At 34.6% G+C, this 15,668-nt stretch overlaps 1 protein-coding gene across 8 annotated transcripts in view; it reads left to right on the top strand.

Annotated features, from left to right (window-relative positions):
• Positions 1–15,668, top strand: part of LOC134246745 (uncharacterized) — a 35,795-nt gene that overhangs the window by 8,077 nt on the left and 12,050 nt on the right. For 2 of the 8 annotated variants that reach the window (XM_062729112.1, XM_062729109.1), the window contains exons 2-6: positions 8,828–9,698; positions 11,483–11,664; positions 14,022–14,095; positions 14,907–15,026; positions 15,150–15,229. In XM_062729112.1, the coding sequence (XP_062585096.1) occupies positions 8,828–9,698; positions 11,483–11,664; positions 14,022–14,095; positions 14,907–15,026; positions 15,150–15,229 (1,327 nt within the window). Of the gene's footprint in view, positions 1–1,730; positions 2,600–3,909; positions 4,352–6,550; positions 6,837–6,926; positions 7,260–8,827; positions 9,699–11,482; positions 11,665–14,021; positions 14,096–14,906; positions 15,027–15,149; positions 15,230–15,668 lie in introns of those variants that run through there. The other 6 variants (XM_062729104.1, XM_062729105.1, XM_062729108.1 and 3 more) reach the window with 6 other exon arrangements.

Consider the following 15,668-nt stretch of genomic DNA (forward strand, 5'->3'; position numbering starts at 1 on the left):
AGGGCCACGCCCTTATTTAAGGGGAGATAATTCAGAAATAGTGAAAATTTGGTGGCATGATTTAAAAATCTTCTTCTCAAGAACCCCTGTGCAAGGAAACTTGAAACTTATCGGGAAGCATCCTCAGGTAGTGTAGATTCAAATTTGTCCAAATCATGACCCCTGGGATAAGGGCGGGGCCACAATGGCGGATAAAAGTTTTACATAGAAATTTATAGGGAAATTCTTGAAAAATCCTCTCAAGAATAGCAAAGCCATGATTAGTCATATTTATATGGAAGCATCCTTAGGTAGCGTAAATTCAAGTTTGTTCAAATCATGACCCCTGGGGGTAGGGCGGAGCCCACAACATGGAGTCCAAGTTTTACATAGAAAATCCTCTTTTCAAGAACGACAAAGCCATGATTAGTCAAGCTAAGCCCCCCCCCCCCCCCCCCCCGGTTCCGACGCCTATGATATGAGTGAAAAATTCTAAAAGGGACGTTAAGTAAAACAAAAAACAGGAACGGTCATCTGTTCATAATAACGGTCAAGAAACATTCCAAGTCTTTTTTCAGTCATTCTATTAAGTAACTTCAGTTTTTCAAATTATGACTTGTAATAATGACATCTTTTTATCAAATAAGACAGTAAATCTATCAAATCGTCATGTTTGTTACACTGTAGGGATTTTGCCCACCTTATTCACCCATCTTCTTTTATTGGCTTAAACTAGGGTGAGGAATCATTTTTCGTCACACAATAATTATGTAACCTTCAGCGTCTTAAAATCATCGCCGTTCCTCATCTTCATATCCTTTTAAGATAATTTAACTATCACTTAACAAGTTTGAAAAATCCTGGCCAAACCAAATTATCGCTTTACTAAACAATTAACAGAGATGTTATCGACACAAAATCTTCCAGATCAAGCCTATTCGCATAGGGCAGTGCACTATTATCAAAAGAAATATCCCATTAAAGATGTTTACAAACAAATACCTTTTTACAAGCGCAAAGTATAGTGTTAATATTAAAAACAAAATGTAACGAATACTATGGGGATAATCAAGGCATGTTTATCAAGGCGATAAAACTTTTATGGAAAATTAAGCAATTTAGTTCTAGTTTGAGGTCCGCGTTCGATGGAATGTTATCGGTCTATAGATTGAGTTTATTTGAAATATTTTGTTTTATGCTGTGTCACCCCTGGTCTCTTTGTCCGAACAAGAGAATTGCATTTTTGGTTTTTAAACCCCCATTTGGCGCCGTCTGATTTTCGGACATCGGTTGATTAAGTGCTTTATGTGTTACAGCTTTACTTATAATCTCGAGGACATACGAAGGGCTGCTATGGTAGTGGAAATATTTTGTGTTTTGTACCTTCGGCAAATACTAGTGTCTGTGAAAAAGCCGGAGTTGGCAGCTTTTAATTGAGTTAATTATCGCCCTTGAAAAGTCGCCTAGTCCTTAAAATGATCGGCCAATATTTATTTACCTCTTAAAAAGAAACTCCAAATATGTACAAATAAAATTCAAGGATATTGGGCAACAATACAAATACCAGATTTCTTAAGCAAACAAATTCACTTATGGTTATTTATTTAAAAATGTTACGGAATCTCACCCAGGGGGCAGAGATTTTATACTTAGTTCATGAGTGTTCATGAGGGATTTAATCCCCACTGCATCAGCGCCTTTTTCAGATCTTTCTTAATTACGGAAGCTTTGTAAGCTACCATTCGTGTCCCGCAAAATCCGAGTGTAGAATATATACCTCTCAATTTCACTGACAATAGAAGTCAATCCGCTAGATTGCATTTTATCCGTAGAAAGCCGCATTTATCCAATTTGTATCACTCTCCGCGATCAATGGACTATTGTCGTGTTTAAATTCGGCCTGTATTAAGGAGAAACATTTTCATTTTATTATTTTGCACATGATGAGGGTAGTGTACGTTTTATGTACACTTGAACAAACTTGACATCATTACAAGAATATACTGTTCTGTGAGAAAACAAATCAGGGATCTATTTTATCGGGAGCGTAATGCGATTTGATCCGCCATATATCGCGGAAAAGGAACGGAGCGACAACTTATTTATATAAAATGTATGTAGAATTATTGATGATGTGTAAATGTGAAAAATTCTATTAAAGAACGCAAAAGCTTTTAGGGAATGAATTTAATAGCAGTAAGATAAAACGACGCCCGGAGCCTGACAAATGTTTCCATTGGGATCTAGCTGGCGTTTTGGACTATGTGAAGTCGATTGAAATCTTTCACTTATAAAAGGACTGTAAAAGTCACTCGCTCTTTTCCCATCTCAGAAACACAGAGACAGTAAAATGATAAAATGACCACCTTTTCTGTGATATTAATTATATTCTGATACTGAAGCATCACGAGTTCAGAAATGGATCTAGCTCGATCACGATTTTTAAGGAAACAGAAAAGCGCTCCATGCTTGTATCGAGATAGGACGGACGGGGCGGATCCAAAGATAAGCAGGCGTAGATCGGAGGAAGGTGGTCTTGACGGGGATTCTGTCAGACGCCTGTATGGGAAGTTGTTTTATCCCCGTGTCAGGACAATATCCGAGTCAGCTCTGGAGGAAGGTGAGAGAGACTCAGAGAGAGAGAGAGAGAGAGAGAGAGAGAGAGAGAGAGAGAGAGAGAGAGAGAGAGAGAGAGAGAGAGAGAGAGATTTTTTCTTTAAATAGTTTATTTTCTTTTAAAATGATATAGTTGAAAATCCGTGTATCTTTTTTGTTTTATCTAGTACTAATATCATTGAATAGATATTGTTACCATTTCGGAATCGTTGATAAAATACATATGTATTTGATATGTATAGCAGTTGTAAATGTCTATCATTTTTAGCTTCTAGATTATTTGTTTAAATACACATCTCTTTAACAGAAAATATTTCGGAAAGATTTAGATTCATTTCAAATAATAAAGACATTTGCAGATTGAGCAAGAGATATTTGTTAATCATAAAGACAGTGAAAAGTTAAGTTAAGTATGTGTGAGATAAATAACTGCCAACTATTCCGTGCACGCGTCCGACAATTGCATACCGAGCCCGATAAATGTTTACACCTGCATTACATCAGGGACACGTGTAACCGCCGATATATATATATAAAGCTACATCAGCTATGTTATCGGAGACATTGATAGGAAATTACAAAATGTGCATATTTATCGCGGAGGTATTTAATTAATTTATCGTACATATTCAGGTAACATTCTTTCTCCCACATTTCTTCAAGTATACAGGAAATTGTTCAGAGAATCCAGCGACTTAAAGATATTATTAATATAGGTTCAATACCAAAAGCGAACTAGTAACCTTTTATTTTCTACAGAATCGAGTTGACTTTTTTATTTTCAATTTCAAGACAAGAGTCTTGCTGAGTGGCTCTTGAAAATTCTTGAATATAAATCTCTCATCAAAATTCTGGCAGTCCTCTTGCTCAACATGACACAGTCTCTGCAACATAAGACAATATATAGGTCCAGATTTAAATTCTGTAGCAAAGAATTTTTTGTGTTGGGCGAAAATGTATGTTCCTAATTAAACAACAGAAAGAATTAAAATGGTTTAATAAATGTTCAACATAAAACATAGTACATGAACATACCTGCGACACCCAGGTGAGCTTCTAGGCAAATGTGCCTCTCCTTTACAAAGCTGCTTGTTTCAAAACTCGCGTCTCTTGGTCTGTTAATATGTGACATACAGTAATTTATTTATGAAAATGCTTCATTTTGTGTAAAAACTGGTTTTGATGAAATTATATTTTATAAAAAAAAAAAAAAAAAAAAAAAAAAAAAAACTTCTAATATTTTCCTTTGTGAGGCGGCATAATTTGATTTGATTTTGGATAAATAATCAGTTCTGACTGCGTTTGGAAAATTTCCTGATTCCCAGAAGAAAGTTGAGATGAAAATACAAAGCGGAGAGATTCATTACCTAAAACACAAGGCAAAATTAACGATATACTCAATAGATCCGTAGCTATTCCAATAAACTAAGCTGATGATCTCTTTAGGATAGACAAAACTGACCCCCGTCCTTCAGTGTAATAGGATTACCTTAAAAGACCTGGGAACCCGGGGTGCTCTGCTGATACTTCAGACATTGTGTTGACGGGATTATGATCAATATTGTCATATTGTAAAACGCTTAACGTGTCAAGTAGTTGCCTTTTTATAAGTGGGAAGGTGCCACAAAAGGCTACAGCAGTAAAAATTGGGGGAAACTTGGGATGACGCGGAATGGCGAGCAGGTGCTAGATTGGGAAAGAGAAAGGTTAATTAACGCTCAGAGATGGCTACAGTTAAAATGGGGAGATCTTAAAAGTAAGTCTAGATTGAATTAACTTAATGTACATGTATTCCCTAAAATATATCACGCTCTTTTTTGTCTGTATAGATGTAACGATAATTATTTTTTTTGTTATTGATAATGGATTTTAGTATTAAGTACTAGTATTTGTATTTCACCCTATGTTCATCTTCGCTAGCCAAGTGTCCCTCTTGGGGAGATGAGGGAAACGAATCGGCCTTTTGGCTATAGCGAAGATGCCCTATGTTGAGTGAAAATACTCGTAGAACAAAATGTATCATTATATTTAAGATGAAAAATTCAATTTTGAAAAAAAAAAACCAAGGTTCCTTAATTTGAAGCTCTTTAGACCATTAGTATGTTCGAACGAATGAGTTAATAAAAAAAATAATAAATAAATATCGTCAAACTTCATTATCTAGAACCCAACGGGCTGAGAAAAAACTTCGAGATATCCAATGATTCTAAATAATGAGGGTGAAATACTTGAAGAATATGTGGCTAGGACCTCCACATCACTCCTACATATCCATGGTCTTCGAGATATCGGATTTCAACTGTAAACATTCCAGTCAGTCATCAATTATCAATTCCTCTTACTTCATAAGCAAAGGAAGCGGCGATTGAACAAAAAAGTATTGGTTTTATTAATAATATATAGATACAACCGAATGATTTCATAGACTTTTTGTAGCCCGAATCTGAATCGATATCTGACTATAATTTCTAACTTCATCAGAAACGGATTTTAATGAATTGATTTGGAGTCATATCGAATGCCAGGTTGCAATTTAATTAATTGAGCTAAATCCTTGGCATGAAAGATAAGTTTTGTCTTGTATATATAACTTAAGCCCAACTTTTTTTCTTTTCTTTTTTTTTTTTTGGGGGGGGGGGTCTTATCAACTTACGACATTACTATCTCATTGGAATCATTTGAATGAAAAGGTTGATTTATTTTTATATCTTTAACATGCAGGATCTAAGAGTTTTTCTTTTGCATTGTGATCACATATCCTATTTGCAAACTATGAAGCCTTATTAATTAAAAGAAATGAATGCTATAAAATTCAAAATTATACAGGCACACTGAAGACGTACAATATAGAGATAATTAGGTTAAGGCGGAACTTGTAAAATCCTTGTCTGGCTTTATCTGTCTGAAACAATACTTCAGAGAGAGAGAAAGATAGTCTGCCAAGACGACCAGAGAGAGAGAGAGAGAGAGAGAGAGAGTATACAAAGTATAGTACGAGCTCATCATTAAATAACATGTAGATTACATTTAATTTTCCTACCCACAGTTCATGTAGCTAAATTCATTTGATCCCATTTTATTTGCATATTTATTTTTTTATTACTGCAGAATCATTTTAGACCAGCTTGAAAACTTAATTATCAATTATTCAACAATTTTAGTCCCTGTTAGGAAGTTCTGAAATACCAGGCAACTAATTTCAAAATTATAGGGTAAACATGTCCAGATTTTTTATCGAACCCTTTATCACTTTTTGCTTTTCATTAAAATTATCTATACACACAGCTTACGTTTAGAAGGAAAAAATCAGACCCATTAACATTTTAATTTTAACCTATTATTCTTAGTGCTTTATTCAAAATAATGAAAATATTGAATAAAAACATACAGGTGGTATATTTTTGTTACTCGTTCAATAGACATAACCCCATGTACAAATTTAACGACATCATGGTTATATTTTAAATAAAAGCTTTTCTTTAACTTCTAATAAAGTTATTAGTGGCTTTGTCGCCATTGTATTGGAAGAAAATATTTGCTTCTGTTCTCATGGTAGATTTAGAAAATTTTTACATTTCAATTCCTAAATGAAATTTCTTCCCATTCTGTCGCCAAAATGAAAACATCAACCGTCTACCCCTACTGACATGGCGCTGTTCTCATACATCAGTGAATCGCTTGCCACAAATCTCTTAATTGTGTATTGTATACCTATAGAATAAATATTTGTCTTGACGATTTCAAGATCGAGTGAATTTATCTTTGTTGTATAATTAAGAAAAAGTTCATCTAGTAAAACAGTTTGGGGGATGATCAGATCATTTAGGGTTTATCTAATCCGATAAATTATAAATTCATATACAGTTTGATACACTAGAAACGAGTTCACTATACTTTGAATAAATAAATCTAAAGGAATACCTCATTAAATTGCGGGGGGAAAGTATGTTATTTTATCATCGAGCTTTAATGACTGTTGAAATGCTGCATTTATGTTCGAACATGCCTAATACTGTTTTATAGACATTGCTTTGAATTTTATAATAATGCTTTTGAGTAAAAAGATTTTACTGGAAGTGCAGCTAGCTTCCTTAAGATAATCGGATTTTAACAATACAGAACAGCTATAGAAATATAAGTTGGGTTTTGTTTATTTTTTTTTTCCTAAAGTTCTCCGAGTTACCTGAATAGTTATACAGTCTGTAAAACTAGTGAACGGATCTTAATGCGTACATTAAAAGGTTTGTTTTCATTTACGATATTCTACTACCAATATTTTTCCCTATTCAATATAAGTTTTAAAATAAACTATCGGGTATACTTGTAAATTCCAAGTGTGTAGACCTTCATGGGAAAAAGGTGTATCGCAGAGAAAGAAAACAACTTAAATTAATTCGCCTGTTAAGAGGTTTTGTGAAGAAATCTTCGAATATTTTTATTTGAAACGACCAGAAATGTTTATATAAAGTTTTTATTACCCCAATGTCTATCTTGTAAATTTTATGTAAAAGGTGGACTGATTTTCATAATGTCATCCAAAATTAATATGCGTCGTAGAAATAGTGAATCCTCAATTTTGGGGAAATTCGGTAGGAAAACGGGACTTGCTCGACGTATTTCCGCTACTTCGGGCAAAATTCGATGGGAACTCTTTCCACATACTGGTAGGCAATCTTTTTCCTGCGCCGAATAAGCAATGTTTAAAGAATACAGATATCAATTGAATGTCAATTTTGTTTTCTTACATATTTACTTAATAAATTATTATGTGGAATTTGATATAATTTTGGTTTATTAGATCAAATATTTTGCTAATACTTAATTATGTTGATAGCCTGTGAACTGCCAAAAACAAACTTTTATGCAAAATAATATTATCCTAATGCTTTGAAAATGTTCAAAATCGTGTATGTATACTCCGGCATACACTGATAGTGTTGTATATACATGAACAGTGATAGTGCCAGGAGGTCAAGGGCTTTGTATACATGTAGCCTGTAAGTTAAACATGACGTCATATATAATGAACCGAAGGTCAAGGTCTTTTGTGGCAACGAATGTAGAGCTGGGTATTGGCTAGGAAGTTCGTAACAATCCTACGATATTTTTGACTTTATTGCAATATGTATGCCAATATTTTCAATGTAAATTAAAATTTGATCCTTTCCTACTTTATTCAATTCCATTTGTATGCAAGATGTACAAACTCTGTAATTATGATGGCTATTCAGGGGAACAAAACGTTGATATAATTATGTTCCGGAAGCTGATTTGAAATCATAGTGTTATATATAAACCTGCAGTTTTAAATACAGATATGCACTGAAATGAAGCACGTTAGACCTTTTGCATTGTTGTTTGGCATGATCGCAAATGCACCTGACACATAAAACGTGATATTCTAATATAGAAATATCGAGTACAAGCATATGGCCGGTATAACGGTACTACAATAACGTAACACAATGCGATAATTTTTTGTCAAAGAATCGCAATTCATGGGAATATTGGTATTATAAGAATACTAAAATTGTCACAAAACAAACAAAAGTGGCAAAACATGTTGAACCATCAATATTTTGATACTTGTAGTCTTTTGATTGCAGATTTTTCAACGGAGACTTTTTTAATGATATACACTTGTGTACTTATGATGTAAAAATGAACTTGAAAACCAATGAAAAGACTTTATTCATGTCATTTGGTAAGGTGATTCAGCTTTTATTTCCTTTTCTTAAATTACTCGTGTACGTGAGGGATCTGTGCATCGTCTCAAGCCATTGTCCGGAGTCCGCATATAGTCCTATGAATGGGAGAGGATCATACATATTGGCCGTGGTTTGCGACGATCAACTCTATGTGACATTTGAAATTTTGAGATAAATTCAATTTATTATCAATAGGCCTATATACCGGTTTTCTATTTTCTGTTTTGTGCATATTGAGGCTATGTTCCGGAAGCTGATTTGAAATCATAGTGTTATATTTTGTGAAACCATATAAACCTGCAGTTTTAAATATTTCAGCTGAAATAATTTTAAAAAGTTCCCAATTTAAATAATAAAGTATCGAAACTGTTTATACATGTATTTTTAAGTACTTGTACGTGAAAGCATGACGCGTTCACACAAGAAAGCACCTATTATAAAAATATAGAGCATTAAAATGGTTCAAGGGGCTGTCGATGTTCTGCATTTAGAGGAATGACAAATATGTATCTTTTCTTTTGAAGAAAAAGACGAACAGAAGAGTCACGTGGAGAGTGAAGCAGACGTTAATAATGAACAGACGACAGAGCAGGACAAACCCCCGCCAGTTCCACCTCGGAAGTCAAAGGTCAGAAAATCGTCCCGGAATTTCCTTGGCAACAGTTGGCCCCATGATGCTCAAAGAAATCTGAAAGGACATCTGGAAAACAATGAAGGTGTTTCTAACACCGGCGTGGGACAGACCCCTACCGAATGGAGGTCTCCACAATTTAGTCGTTTTTCTAACCCAGAAGGTCATTTGTTTAGTGATGTCAAAGACATCCTTAGTGATGACATTAACCAAGGTCATCCTCAACCTACCATTAATAACAGCTCACGTGTTAAACCACGCCTTATGACCTCAAGGTCATCGAGTTCACTCTACAGTCAAAAGGACGATGAAAAGTACCATGACTTTCGACGACGATTGTCGATCAAAAGTAATGTTTCAAACCGTGAGAACTTCTATCCAGGAAATATTTCAACAAATCTGGACCAAAATTGGAATTTGTCTCAAAGTGCTTCCCCAGATCTACGACGCTCTCCTAACTCCTGGCCTCGACTTCAGATGACAGAAGCGGAGAAGGAAGAAACAGATCAAGTTGAAGACCGCGTTAATTATTCATATGCAGGAAAAAATGACATAAGTGTTGCGAGGTCTAAAAGTTTGAATGACACTGCGGCACGAGAACAAATCCAGTTACATGGTAACAGACCGCATTCATTTAACGGACTCTTTGATAAGGAATTCTTGACGGAAGCAAACCCTATTGATTCTGATCAAGGGCGGATGGATACATCTTCAGGAACGAGGACACTGAGATCTCAAAGAAAATTCTACAAAGACTCCAACAGGTAGGTAATTATTTTAAATACCTGTAAGACATGTAGCATTCCTTGAAAATAATACGTCTGAAGTTCCATTTATCACTTATTAACTTATACAGCTTATTATGTAAGAATCATTTTTTTATGATCTCTGAAATCTATTCTAAATAATTATTCTTCCTACGTTAAACGTAATTTTGCCAAGTTTATGATTTAAAAAGTATAAGGAAAATCTTAGTTCTAGCCAATTTGAAATGAGAACAGCATAAATGTATAGAGGCGTGTGTCTTATAATATCTTGTGTATGTGTGGAAGGTTTAATTTCTTGTCACTGTATGTATATCTTGCATAGTTTTGTATCTACTTGCACTTCAATATCAAACAAGTCAATGTCTAAACTATATCTCATACAAGCTAATTCAAGGAATTAAGTCCCCTCGTATGGAAAGAAGTTTGAGATATATATTACATAGACTCTCATAGAGCTAATTGCATGGCTAGAAACTACATATAATTCCCTTGAAACCTGACCCTTACATCTCAGAATCATAGTTGTGTTAAGATCTATAGACGTATTGGTATTAGAAAACCATAAATTTGCGACCATAACCAAAGTCAAATTTCAAATCACATTCACTTCGAATATAGAGATTCATTGTAAAGGCTTAGGGACTTTAAAGAATTGTCATCTGGAAAGAAAGGCGTTATAAAGCCCAACAAAATGACGGACAGACAGACAGACAGACCCAAATTCGAGATTTCCCACCTTGAACGGAAGTTGGAGACAACGAGGACACTTCCTTGCCGTTGTTGTCGAGATATGGTAGATTACAGTGTATACCTTTGTTCTTGAAAATTGTTGATAATGACAACAAACTATTAATCCCATAACTTAAAAAAATATTGAGAAGATGATTGTGTACAATGTATAGATATTATCAGTATATAAGTTACCAGGGAAACGGTGCACTTGATTTGAGAATCGAATGTCAAGGTCAAAAGCTGTTCCTTTCACCTTGATAGCTGTTCCTTTCACTGCCTTTAACCTTGACCTTAGATTTAATTTTCCTCTTCTGGACATCACTCAGTCGCAGAAAAACGACTTCAAATCAAGTTGTATCGGGTACTTCCTGTATTGTTAAGAGTCTCCGGATACTCATCCGCACCAACATAAAATAGACACTGATCAGTCAGTATGTAATAGTCCTATGTAACATTGCTCTAAAAGAATGTAATATACAGAGGATAATTATTACAAAAATTATATAATTATGTAATTGAAGTATATTAAAAAACATTGTACTAATATGCTGTCCGGAAGAGTTCCTATTACTTGGCAGCATTGTTGATGAAACAACAGGTGGTTGGTGCTTAATATACACATTGATATTGCGGCGTGTGTCATCAGTTTTACCTGTAATTTATAAGGTTACTTGAAGGGATTGGCTTTTCTTTAAAGATGTCGATTTTTACGTCACATTTCTAATAAACTTGAGACCAATATTGGTTCAATGTTTTTTTCATTTGATATGAGGCAATTTTTAGTCTTTTTTGTCATTTATAAATGTCAGGTTTAACAGATTACTAGAGAAAAAAAACTTTAGCAGTGTTCAGTGAAATATGCCATTCTGTGGTTCTTTGTCTTGGACTCGGATATTGCTTTTGTTATGATGGAAGATTCCTAGACCACTTAAAAAAAAAAAAAAATCTGATTAAGAAATGGATTTGCGGAGGTGAAGGAATTTTTTGTGAAATATCTGACATCCTGTTTTGTGTAAAAAGACAAATATTTGATATTCTTATATTTTCAGTGGTGTTGAAATCTCGCGCGAAGTTAATTTGCCGACAGATAGCGAACTACACGCGGTGTATGCTGGGATACCTGGACTAGAGACCGGATCTGTAACCGTGCTGTCGTCCCCTCGTATCTCTCCGGACATATTTCACGACATTCCCGGACTCACAGTGACGTCAGAATCGGAAGATACCTCAGGTAGAAAATCTGTTCATTGAAAAAAATTGAAGTTTAAGATATTAATAGAAAGCATTGAATTTATTTCAGTATGTATGGACGCTGCAAATCTGACAGCATATAAGACTATTAAATAGTTTTAATGGGCATTTACATGTACATTTTTATTTTAAATTATTTTCTTAAAAAGATATGAAATCATTCTTAAATGTTGTGAGTGGTATGGAACAGTCCAGTATTAAAGTTTGCTTGGGAACTTCTTCTACCTAAACAGGAAAAAAAAAACCCCTCGGAAATCGAACGTGTTCGATTGTGTTGAACCTTGTATTTTCTCAAACTAGATTTTTTCCTTAATATTGAAGGAAATATTAGAACTACCATGATCATGAAAATTAATTCCAACTGAAATAAAAAGGAAAGCAATATCACACAAAAGTATTGTCAGTCAATGTTCATCTATGAATGAAGCCAATCGAACACATCGGTAATAACAGAATCTACGTGATTGTAAGGTTATGAAGAATGTCACGTTATTATTATATTGAATACGAAGATTTGTAAATTATTATTATGAATATTTTTTTAATAAATAGAAAAATTTTAAACTGTAAACATATAGCAAAATTGTCAATTGTCCGAATGGTACAGTAGTTTGAGTGTGGCTAGCGAGTCGGAATAAAAGTATTCATCCTTACAACGGTTCGGCTCCCACTGCAGGATTTGAGACCTGTCGTGCAGACACCTTATAAACCGTGGTCCTGTGTCGAAGCAGGTGCTTGCACAAAAATCCCTCAATGTCGAGGGCCATAAGTTCTGAGTACAAGTCTAAATTTGCAGATGTCCACCGGCAAGAATGGCGTCTTAACACGAGTGGAAATTTATCGAAGGGATGTTAAACAACCAAACAAAAAATATTTCAAACGTTCACAATCCTGATTGTATTGTCTATACAGTACAACATCGAGCAATATACCCCGTCCATACCAAAAAGTTTGCTAATACAGTAAAACGCGCTAATAGAGAAGTCCGAAGGAACGGAAGATTTTGGTTTCGTTATATCCGTTTTGATTGATTAATTGTACGTTGTTTACCGTCCCTCTCCAGAATTTTTCACTCATATGGAGACGATATACCACTTGCTGGTGGAGAGCTGCAAATTTTGTCATATGCTCGGCACTTAGGGCCATTGACCAGGGGGGATCTTTTTTGTGCCAGCACCTACTGTGACACGGGACCTCGGTTTATACGTCCCTACGAAGGACCGGTCTCCAAGTCCCACAGTGGGATTCGAACCCACGACGTAAGGATTGGCTCCTTAATTCACGAAGGAAATTTGTATACGTGGTTATTAGAACTACCAGGATCATGAAAATTAATTACAACTGAACTAAAAAGGAAAGCAATATTACACAAAAGTAATGTCAGTCAATATGTTCAGCTATGAATGAAGCCAATCGAACACACCAGTAATAACAGAACCTATTCAACCTACGTGATTGTAAGGTTATGAAGAATGCCAAGTTGTTATTACATTGAATACGAAGATTTTAAAATTATTATTATGAAGTTTTTTTGTAATAAAAAGAAAAATTTTAAACTGTAAATAGCAAAATTACCAATTGTCCGTGCATGGCGCAGTAGTTTGAGTGTGGCTAGCGAATCTGAATAAAGGAGTTCATCCTTACAACGGTTCGGCTCCCACTGCAGGATTTGAGACCTGTCGCGCAGACACCTTATAAACCGTGGTCCTGTGTCGAAGTAGGTTCTTGCACAAAAATCCAAAGAAATGTTTCAAACGTTCACAGTCTTGATGGCATTGTCTATACAGTACATCAACTTTGCTAACACAGTAAAACGCGCTAATTGAGAAGTCCGAAGGAACGGGGGATTTTGGTTTCGTTATATCCGTTTTGATTGATTGATTGTACGTTGTTTAATGTCCCTCTCGAGAATTTTTCACTCATATGGAGACGATATACCACTTGCTGGTGGAGAGCTGCAAATTTTGTCCTATGCTCGGCACTCAGGGCCATTGAGCAGGGAAGGATCTTGTTCGTGCCAGCACCTACTGAGACACGGGACCTCGGTTTATACGGTCCTTACGAAGGTCCGGTCTCCAAGTCCCACAGTGGGATTCGAACCCGCGACGTAGGGATTGACTCCTTACTTTGCAACTCAAGAGCAGACGCTCTAACTACTGTGCCACGCAGGAGACTAAATCCGTTTTGCGTATAACATATTTGAAAGTCAGTGGAAATGACAACTTCGCTTAAAGTATAAATTCATTATTAAGCGTGTTTTTATGTAATCTTAAAAAATTAGTGTTCGAAGAAACTCAGTTAGACTTTAAGATAATAAATTATTCCTGTTGTGTTAAGCAGGTGAATCCAATACTAGTGAATCTCTGATACACCTACAGAAAGGACAACAATTTCTAGCGGTCCCCAGGAAGGTTTGTATTTTGTATACTGAGTATTCTATTGAAAAATCCGAAATGCAATTTGTGAAGTCATGGAAGTCGCAAAGAAGTTTGAATCAAATGAAAAGAAAAAAAGGAAATATATTATCATAATAATCAATGTCAATTAAATTCGTAATACATGTACATAGAGGTTTGGATTATAACTTTATAAACATTTAGATATAGAACCTCTATATTACTTTTTTATATACGATAATTAACAGCTTTCTGATTTTCTGTAACCAAAGTGCTCAGATGTGCGTTAGTAACTGACACATATAACAAATATGATGTTTTGTGATGAGAATTCATAATTGTGATGCAATTACATGCAGTTAAAATATTTATCATGTGTAGCTTTACGGGAGATGATGGATATCTTTTTAACCTTACAGACAATGATAAACGATTTTTAGAGTGAACATGTTTTATTTTATTAATAATATACGGCGCGTGCAAACGTGATATTTGATATCGATCAAATTTAAATCTATAAGTTTTGAAACGTTATTATAAATTGAATAATAAAAATAATGCATAACCCATGCGATGTGATTTTTCCTGTAAGCTCTGGACTACTGAAATATTTTCCTCCTTATAGGTTTTAATGATGATACTATATAAATAATGGATTAAAATTCAAAGTGCTTTAGACTATATTCGATGCTTGAGATTGAAAAAAAGAATATAGAGATTGTAATAAATGTAACGAAATAAGCGTTTTTGTCGGCGTTTGATTGAATTTTAATTACTATTGAATAACCATGAGAATGTGAATTCATTCATACATGTACATGTATAGGTTCATCGAGGACGGAGACGCCGCCTATCGGCCAGCGTTAGTTGTTCCGAGGAGAGTGATAATGAACCCTCCCCTCCACTGTCCCGCAGAGGTCGAAGGTCAGCTATCGTGGATACCAAGGTAAAACTCTTATGATATTTCGCAGAAACGTGTACAATATAAGAAAACAGTAAATTTTAAAGAGAAGTAAGGCATCTATTTCGGGCCAGTTTAAATTATTAACGCCTCTAGTTCTTTTCACAGAATGTCGGCGATGTGTCCCCTACAAACCTCTCACCCGAGGGTTCCCCGGGGAATTCCTGTGATGAGAGTGAAAATCGTGGGTAGGTTAAAGTTAATCATTATGATAAATTTAATGATCTTGTAAAATGATAAAATTTTAATTTTCATGAGTAATTCACTACATTTTACTTTGAACTATAACTTTCGATCGGAATGTGCAATTAAATACAACAATACACGTACAGTATTTATTCAATGTATGTTGTTTAAAAAAAATGCTTTACAAGACATGTATTTACAACATGGATATTTATTATTGAACCATATGCAAATCAAATATAGATTTGTATTATGTCATTATGATAAATATATCTTGACAATATAAAAATACCATAAAAATATAAAAATATATATAAAATATATATAGCATACTATAATAATATTCTAATAGTAATAAATATTTTTATGGAAAGTAATTAACGCTTCTTGAAGGAATGACGATAGTATTGGAATGCCATGATTTATGACCAATAGAAAAAA

The sequence above is a fragment of the Saccostrea cucullata genome, unplaced genomic scaffold, assembly GCF_032062105.1.
Source record: "Saccostrea cucullata isolate Sc308-1 unplaced genomic scaffold, CSIRO_AGI_Scuc_v1 ctg159, whole genome shotgun sequence".
Taxonomy (NCBI): domain Eukaryota; kingdom Metazoa; phylum Mollusca; class Bivalvia; order Ostreida; family Ostreidae; genus Saccostrea; species Saccostrea cuccullata.